The sequence below is a fragment of the Cynocephalus volans genome, chromosome 4 (genome assembly GCF_027409185.1).
Source record: "Cynocephalus volans isolate mCynVol1 chromosome 4, mCynVol1.pri, whole genome shotgun sequence".
NCBI classification, from domain to species: domain Eukaryota; kingdom Metazoa; phylum Chordata; class Mammalia; order Dermoptera; family Cynocephalidae; genus Cynocephalus; species Cynocephalus volans.
The window spans coordinates 107,023,307-107,032,952 of NC_084463.1; the positions used below are offsets into that span (position 1 = coordinate 107,023,307).

A 9,646-nucleotide genomic window follows, 5' to 3' on the forward strand; every position below is an offset into this window, starting at 1 on the left:
TTCACTGGCTATGGTGGGGTAGAAAGTGTGCCTGTAAATGGAAGCCAATGGACGCTTTTATGTTCAAAATGAAGAAATTATCTTCTTTGCATCAGAATTCCTCTATATCATCAGTTTTGAGAAACTAGCATAGGGTGTAGGTTTGCAAAAGGGTGATTTCCTTCCCTTCTTAGGTCCTTGATTGGCACCAGAGTGTTCTTCATTTTTGTTCTGATCATGACCTTATGACTCAAATGGTGTGAACAGCCACAAATGTGCCTGACTTCAAGAAAAGTATTTCCTTACATTTTTATATGTTGAAAAAAAAAATTCTTATTGAAATATAAGAACCTAATAAAGTTCAATTATTAGGAGATTCAAAAAGAATATGTACTTTTTGATATTTTTCCTTTAAGGAATAGTTTCTTAAATCATTAGTAGCTTAATTAAGTTTGACCTTGTTCACAGACTTTACAGGAAATCTTTTTTTTTTTTTTAAAAGATGACCGGTAAGGGGATCTTAACCCTTGACTTGGTGTTGTCAGCACCACACTCCGCCAGTGAGCGAACCGGCCATCCATATATGGGATCCGAACCCGGGGCCTTGGTGTTATCAGCACCGCACTCTACCGAGTGAGCCACGGGCCGGCCCTACAGGAAATCTTCAACTCAAAATGTTGATTTACTTTTACATATTTTATTTTGAAATGGAAATAATGAAGGTTTCATTCTAAGGAGGTGTTGCTTTAGGATTGTTCAGTACTGGGACTCTTTTTTTGATATACTGGGGCTCTTTTGTGGTCACTGAGTATTAGTGTTGTTTCAAGTCATCGATCACATGCTGCTTTGTGATTTTGGCCCATGCATCAGGGATTTTACCTATATCTCTAAATTTGTACTGATATTTTTCTTCTAGGTTTGATCTGAAGTGAGAGACAAACCATTTCCAATACAGCTGGGCAGATGAATCTGGGGTGATGCTCCATGTGGCATAATCTCCTCCTGCCTGTCGATAGTTCTTATATGGGAAACTCCGGTCATCTTCGAGAATAAATGAATGATCGCTTGCCACCTTACTAGAGCAAAAATCAACTGCAAAGAGATCTGTTTTATAAAAATGCCATCCTCTGACAGCCTGAGAACGGTGGAAGGGAACACTATGGTCTCCATCATGTGCAGGAATTGTGTTTGTACAAATTGCTTTACAGAATGGACATTGTTTCCAGCAGCCACAAAGATGATCAGAGAGTGTTTTTTCAATTTCAGCAACCATTTTTTCTATAGGTGTACTTGACAAAATATCTTCCACTCCCTTCATTGCAGGATCCAAAGCTGCACTCATGGCTTCTTTGAGAAACTCAACATCTTTTATCTCCTGGTGTTCAATGCTTACCAAGTCTCTTCGTGGAAAGATTAAGCTGCTCTTCAGGTGTTCACAGAACAAATCTAACCACCCAGATGCAGTGCTGCTTTTATCTTTAGCTACTGCTGCTGTGGATTCATGAATGGCAGAGAGGATGGCATTCTTCATACTTTCTAAACTTATTTTTAAAAAGATCTTCATTTTTTCACCTCCTTTGTCTGAACAATACCTTTTAATATGGTTTTGAATGTAGCTCCTAAAAAACGATTCTGGATAATGAATGTATTGCCAGTAATTATCAAAGTTTTCTTCTTCTGCCAGAGAGATGAGAATGTGTTTTTCCAGGTTAGCCCTGTTTCCATTGAACTCAGGGCAGGTACTTCGCATGTGCCCAGCAACTGCAGGGGCCATTTTCTCCCATATGGTGGAGGACACGGCAGGAGTGAGCTTGTGCCACAGAAAATCAACAAATGTTTTGATAGACGTTGCTCCTTGGCAGGAAATCTTAAAACTCATGAAGAAATCATCTTTCTTGCTTTCCAGATAATTTACAGGATCATTTGCTCTCTTGAATGCCCTGTGCATTTCCTTAAAATTCTGTGATGCTCTTTGGAATAAACACAAAGATAAGTCAACATTATATTTACTTGTAAATGTGTATCTTTCCTTAGTGGATGCAGATTTCACTTCCTCATCTATTATTTTCAGGATTTCATGGAAATAACTTGGGTTGTAATCACTCTGTTGCCTCCAAATGTTGTTAATAACTTTATCAAATCTTGAAACAATGCATTCAGTAGTCATATTAATGGCCTCTCTATCACAGACTTCTAACTGCATTGTGATCAAGTGATATTTCTTATTCATTTTAATATGGTTTCCATAATCGATTTGAAACTTCTCTCTAGAATCTCTGTGCATTATGTCCTTCCTGTTGATATCCTTTTTGAAATAGTCCAAAAGGATGCTTTCAGAATCCACATCAATGTTAGGCTCTTTGATGTGAGGGGAAGTTGATGACACATCACAGACCCATTTTTCCCAAAGTGGATTAAATTTCTTATATAACTCTTCCTCAGTCAATTCTTTACCCTTTACAGTTAGAGCCAAATTTCGGCTCCTTTCCAATAATTCATTTTCATAATCTGTCTTTTTCTTATCCAGCCTTTCTTGACTTTTTTTGAAACTAAGAAGTTCATTGGCTTTTCTTTTACTGTCTGAAATAAGTGACTCTTTAAGGATTATTAGCTTATTTTCAAAACTTGCCTTCCATTGAACCAGTATTTCACTATCTGGGTCTTCATTAAAATATTTTTCAAGTTCTTGCTTGATGGCTTCATACTTTTCTTTAACTGGAACTTCTAGCATGCTTATTTCAAGTGTCTGGATTTTTCCATTCTGAATCTGGTTCATCACCTGGTTCTGCAAGTCTAGTATGTGACTCCTCAGCTCCCAAGTCCAGTAGTTATATATGGTTTCTAGTTTGCTCATGGCCATGACCTCTCGAGTGTTCCTGAAACTGAAAATAAAGTTCTCACTCACCAGGGCTCTCCATAAATCTTGAACTCGGAATTTTACATCTGATATCTTCATGATGCTTGCCCTGGACTCCTGCTTGGCAGTCATAAGAATTCTACTTTTCAGTTCCTGGACATTGTGGCTGTAGCGAGGATTGGGAGGGGCCATTGGGGGATTGCCATCCCAGAGGTGTGCAAAATAGCAGACGTGAGTATTGACATCTAACTTAATGACATCACTGAAACGGGTTATGTCTGAGCACTGTTCTTGTTCAGCAGCTATTGCTGCCATTTCATCTAGTCTCTGCTCTAGCCGCCTTCGTCCTTCCATGGTTTGGTCTTTAGCTGTAACTTCCCCCACATTCTGATGGACAAAGAAGCAACTTGGAGAGATTTTCACTTGTTTCATCCTCAGAAAAGCTTGGACAACTATTTGTAGGATATCCTGCATCTCTGATGGGTTCTCCCCAAAAATATTGATCAGAGTCAAGTTTCCAAGTCCAATGACAAAGGTAGCCAACTCATTGTCCCGATTCTGAGATTTATTGCTGAGTTCTGGGGCCCGGAGTCCTTCTGTGTCCACAACAAGCACAAAGTCAAAGCCAAGTTCCTCTGCGAATGTCTCTTCCACCTTCAGGAGCTGCATGTAGGCTCCCCGGGTACACCTGCCTGCACTGACAGTGAACTGTAGCCCAAAAAGGGCATTCAGCAGGGTGGACTTCCCTGAGCTCTGCAGGCCAAGGATAGAGAGAACAAATAGCCGTTTGTCTCCAAGTTTCTCAGAGACCTTGTCAAAAACAGCAGCTACCCACTTTAGAGGCACATATGAAGCATCACCATCCATCAATTCAATGGGAACACCAGATATCATCAGGTCTGCAGCAATTTGAGGAAGGGTGAGAAAAAGTATATCTTTTGTAGAGGAAGTTTCTTCAAGTGCTTCATAGATTTGGCCAACTTCTCTGAGAAGTTGCTCAATTCCCAAGGTACAGTTGCTAATCTCTGTGGAGATGGCTTCTATCTCACCTTGCCAGCTTTTCAGGGAGTTGCTCTTTGGTGTCTTTTTCTTTTCTGTCTGGACCAGTGACCACAAAGATCTTTGCTTGTCATGCAGGTATTCTAAGTGTTCTGCTGTCAGATTGTCCAAAAACACACTCAGCCACTGCAAGAAGTAGAGTTTGCTGTGAGTTTCTGAATGTTCTTGGAGAATCTGAAGGACAGATCGCATTAAATCATTGAGAGGAAAGGCTCTGGTCAACTGATGATGCCGTATTATTTGTTTTTCTGCCTCAATCTCACTCTTGTGTTGTTCAATGCTCCGATTCCCTTTTTCTCTGAGATGATAGAGTTCCTTGTCCTTCTTACACCAAAGGTGCCACAGTTTTCCCTGAAGGGGTAGTAAGTTTTCCTTCATCTGAGACAACTTCATTTCACTCAGGAGGGCCATTAGAGTCTGCGCCTTTTCTTTGGCTTCCTTGCAATCTCTCTGGTCTTCATCAATAAGGAATCCTTGCTTACGAGCAATCCAGGAACAGTCCTCTAAGCTGAAAGCAGTGTCAGAGAGCCCTAGCAAACGTCTGATTGTTGCTGTGAGTTCCTCTGTTAATTCTGCCTCATTTCTATTCTTGATGCCAATTTTCACTCTTTGGCCAGAATTATTGGCCATGGTTTTCTCTTTGTCATCAAGCAAGCAGATCAAAGGTTTTGATGACTGCCCAAGGTCACGAACAAGTTTTCGATTTTCTTTATTGTCATCAGCAGCTGACATGAGGACCACAATGAGAGAAGAGATCTCCTTTAGGAAGGTGAGCTGCCGTTCATGTTCTTTTGCATCTCCATGAAGATTGGTGAAGGTCACACAGTTGTCAAATCTGTCTTCATCTTCCCCCACAGGACAGAACCAGCAGACTTCCACCACGCCCCTCATCAAGAGACAGTCTTTGCTGCTTCCTCTGCAGTGCCGGTGGAAAAACACATCATGTTTACGTTTACTAAGAAGACAGTTCATGATCAGAGATTTGGAAGCAGAGAGGCCATTTCCAACTCTAATGAAGGACACAATTGAGGTGGGGACACGACACATTTGCTGAGCCTTGTAACTGTTTTTCTCTTTTGGTGATTTCTTTGCTTGCTGCCAGCTTCTCCTAATTTGACTGAGAGACCAGAGAGAGAATTCAATTTGAGAAGTGCAGGGATTAGGCACCACAAGGGGGAGGGCGAACTGGCAAATGGAAAGCTTAGCCAAGATATATTGTCTGGCAAAATCATCTGCACAGTGAAAAACTGCCATCTGAATATCCATTGGGTGAATGTGGGGCCTGGACATAGTGGCTGAAGATTTAGGGGGACTGTCATCATTTTCAAAAAAGTCTTCATATGGATCAAAATCCTCATTTTCCTGATTTGAGGCACTTGAATAGATATGGTGTTCTGTGTTTTCATCATCTCTGAAGACCAGGTGTCTCAGCCCACAATCCAGCATCAGTAGCTTCTGCAGGAAGTAGAAGGGAAGCTCTTGTTCAGAGCTGGGCTGAGTATTGTACACAGAAGTGTTATAGATCAGATGGAAGTTAGCTTTGCACATCCTTTTGGGGTAGTAATGTTCTAGGCCTAGACGCTGGAGTAAGTCTAGTAAGGCCCCATTTTTTATTATCTCCCATTTATTTTCATTATCATGTGGTTCATGGAGCTGTTTCTTTCTGTGGAAGAGACTTTGCAATTGCTTTTTCACCTCATCCATTTGCAAAGAAGAAACGGTGGCTTCATAATTCCCATCAATGAGCAATCTCAAGTCTTTCTCTAGGTTTTCCCAGTTATGATCTGCACCAATTTTGGTGAGAACATGTGCAACTTCTTTAGACAGTGATTGTCCCAGGTGTTGTTTCATCAATGCCATGCGTTGTATTTTGTCTTCTGGAGAAATAGCTGTGATTCCAGCTGTGGCTGTCAGACCTGTGAGCACCAGGAATGCCTGAGCCCTGTAGTTGCAAATATGTTTGAGCTCCTGGTATTTATTTTGGGCAGTTTGCATTTCATTCAGTAGGAAGATTAACTCATCACACCCCAGAAGATGCTGAAAAGTATTGCTTGCTGCACAATATCCTGCACCCACTGCAATGGAAATTAGCAGGAGCTCTGTGTCTTGCTGCTCTGTTTCTTGGAGGTAATTCAAGAAGGAGCTGAGAGCCAAACTGACCTCATAAGTGGCCTTTCTTTGGGCTTTCTCCACTGTTTCTGGGGAATCCGATTTGACCTTCACTTCCATGAGGTCATTTTGGGTTTCTTTTAAGATTTTAATTAATTCAGAAAATTGGGAGATGTTGACCTGCTGTTGCTCTGACTCTGGCTGGGAGATCCACTGCATTATGGAGTAAGACTGAGGAAAGTTTGTCACTTTGTGGATGTGAGGATCCAGAAGGCTGAGCAACTGAGATTTAATAAAGTTTGTTTTATAACTAGAAGACATTTTGCAAAAGTTGACAGTGTTTACAAGAAAATTCTGCAGATCCCAATCTGTGAGGCATATGTTAATCCAGGTGTCATAACTTTTTGTTTTTTGACTCAACATTTGCATGAAATGTATCAGTGTTTTAAGCTGCTCTTCGGGATTAGATACCTCCCAGGATTTCATATCCTCTAGGAAAACCCTAGCTTCCTTCCCAGCACTCAGTAACTCCTCTCCATCCTGGATCTGGGCAGTGAGGTTAGTCAGAGCAGTGTAGTTGTCTTTCAGGCAGTTAGCCACCTGAAGAGGATCCTTAAAATCACTTCTGTGGCTGGACAGGATGATGTCCCAAATGGGTACCAGACGAAGTCCCCTGTCAATGACACACCAGGTTTGATTGCTGGCAATGAGGCCAGCGTTCCACTGGGCAAGGCCATCTGCTTCTGGTGGGCCACCTGTCTGGGCCACAGATAAATGGACAGTGGCTTGGAGATTTTGGAAATTTTCTCTCTGATAGGCTGTTTTTGAATGAGAGTTTGACATATTCAAACCTGAGGCAGCTTGCACTCCAAAGCCATTGTAGCTGCCCCTTATGTAAATATCCAGGGCCTCTGCTGATTGCCGTTTTACTTCTTCCAGCTGCTCACTTTGGAAACCCTCTGAAATGGCCTTCCACCAGTAGATTCCTCCCAGGTGCAGAGGGCCTTGGTTAGCATGAGAGCCAAACCTGTGGAAGAAGTTTTCAGTCCTGTGCCTCAGCAAGGAGAATCTGTCTGGGCCTGCAGTCTGATCCAAAACATCTTCAATGCATTTCAGTTCCTGGAGAGCAGCCTTGGAGAACTGGAGCTGATCAATGGGAAAGTGGCAGGAAGCCAGGGGGATGTAGCTGAACTTGGTTGAGCAGAAATAAGAGCGCTCAGAATGGGATTGTTGGGTTTCCTTGGATTCTAAATGTTTGCTGTGATCCATACCAGCTTCTAGACTAAATCCCCAACCTCCACCCTTGGCTGAGGCAGTTACAGTGAAGCCCAGCTTTTCCATAGACTGGGTGAACATGGATTCTGCTTGAGAAGATGTAAATTCCTTTGTTTCCATCCGTGTGCCATGCTCAGGGCCAGACAGTGAGAACTCCTTGGGGACACTGAGTAGCTTCTCCCTCTTCTCTATCAGGCCCCCTTGGTGGCTGGTTTTGTAAATTCCCTGTAAGGCCAGACCTCCAGATGCCCATTTCACCAGATGTCTATCTGGGAGGTTTTGCCTGTGGGACAGTGTCCCCCTGATAAGGTTGAGTTGTCTCTGTATGTTTTCCATGACTTCCCTTAGGGGCTTTTCAGGGGGTGGCCAGTACTCTTCAGGGATGTCCATTGCTTGCCTCAGTTCTGCTTCTTTTCTTTTCACTGCCTCTTCCTGTCGCTGCCTTCCTTCTGAAAGCAAGTCCCTCAGCTCCTGCAGTGCCTTTTCTGCCCGATTCTGCTTTTTCTTTATTATCTCCACCTGAGACTCCTGAAACTCTGAAATACTATTTGAGTGTGATAGTTTAAGCAGCTTTGTCAGGGCCCTTTTCTCCCATGGATGTTGTGCCTGGGATTTCAGCTTCTGGAGGTCTTTTTCTTCTACGTGTTGTAGGGCCTGGACACAGGTCACACCCAGATGTTCCTGAAGCTTGGGCAGCCAGTATTCGACAGCCAGTCCCACTTCTCTCAGCATCTCTTGGAGATCTTGCCTTCTGTTGTCTCTGAGCAGAGGCTCATCAGGGGTGTAGTCTGCTGTGGCCATAGCTGTATGAAAAACAGACACTCAGTTAGCCCTAAGACTGTGGACTGTGTCCTGATCTTTGAAAGTCACAGTCAAAAGTGTGTGTGAGTGCACTAATGATGCAAGTCTCCAAGGGTTTTTCATTCTCTCCTTTCATTGTTTTAACATATATTTTTGCTATCACGTTTTTTTTGTATGTAAGACATGATTGTGAGTGTTCTCAACATGGGTTTCATTTTTTGTTTTCAGGGAATTTTCCAACTTTATAGCCTGATTTTGGCACTTCCTCTTATACAGAATCAATTTCATGGAGAGCATTAAGCTGAGGGATGGAGTTTAAAAATAGGCATTAGTTTGATAACTTGATGTTTGTTTTTATTTTTATTTATTTATTTATTTTTTATTGAAGTAATTTTTATTTTGGATCAAACTTTCATAGAGGAATGATTTTCTTTATTGGTTTTTTTTTTCTTTTTAAAAATATTTTATTTTGTCAATATACAATGCTGTTGATTATTGTGGCCCATTACCGAAACCTCCCTCCCTCCTCCCTCTCCCCACTTCCTCCCAACAATGTCCTTTCTGTTCACTTGTCGTATCAACTTCAAGGAATTGTAATTGTTGTGTCTTGTTCCCTCCCCCCCAGGTTGTTTGTGTATTTATTTATTTATTTTTAGCTCCCACAAATAAGTGAGAACATGTGGTATTTCTCTTTCTGTGCCTGACTTGTTTCACCTAATATAATTTTCTCTAGGTCCATCCATGTTGTTGCAAATGGCAGTATTTCATTCTTTTTTATAGCAGAGTAGTATTCCATTGTGTAGATATACCACATTTTCCGTATCCACTCATCTGATGATGGACATTTGGGCTGGTTCCAACTCTTAGCTATTGTAAATAGTGCTGCAATGAACATTGGAGAACAGGTATACCTTCGACTTGATGATTTCCATTCCTCTGGGTATATTCCCAGCAGTGGGATAGCTGGGTCATATGGTAGATCTATCTGCAACGTTTTGAGGAAACTCCATGCCATTTTCCACAGAGGCTGCACCATTTTGCAGTCTCACCAACAATGTATGAGAGTTCCTTTTTCTCTGCAACCTCGCCAGCATTTATCATTCACAGTCTTTTGGATATTAGCCATCCTAAATGGGGTGAGATGGCATCTCAGTGCGGTTTTTGATTTGCATTTCCCAAATGCTGAGTGATGTTGAGCATTTTTTCATGTTTCTGTTTGCCATTCGTATATCTTCCTTTGAGAAATGCCTATTTAGCTCTTTTGCCCATTTTTTAATTGGGTTGCTTGTTTTTTTCTTGTTAAGTTGTTTCAGTTCCTTGTATATTCTGGACATTAATCCTTTGTCAGATGTAAACTTTGCAAATATTTTCTCCCACTCTGTTGGTGGTCCTTTAACTCTGTTAATTGTTTCTTTTGCTGTGCAGAAGCTTTTTAGTTTGATATAATCACATTTGTTTATTTTTCCTTTGGTTGCTCGTGCTTTTGGGGTTATATTCATGAAGTCTGTGTCTAGTCCTACTTCCTGAAGTGTTTCTCCTATGTTTTAAGAAGTTTTATTATTTCAG

General features: G+C 41.6%; 1 protein-coding gene across 1 annotated transcript; it reads right to left on the reverse strand.

The window, feature by feature from the left end:
• Nucleotides 1-551: 551 nt before the first annotated feature.
• On the reverse strand, nucleotides 552-8,080 carry LOC134377327 (interferon-induced very large GTPase 1-like). Its single transcript, XM_063095983.1, has one exon. It carries the CDS (start codon nucleotides 8,078-8,080, stop codon nucleotides 791-793), a length of 7,290 nt encoding a protein of 2,429 aa, XP_062952053.1. The 3' UTR covers nucleotides 552-790.
• Nucleotides 8,081-9,646: the final 1,566 nt, after the last annotated feature.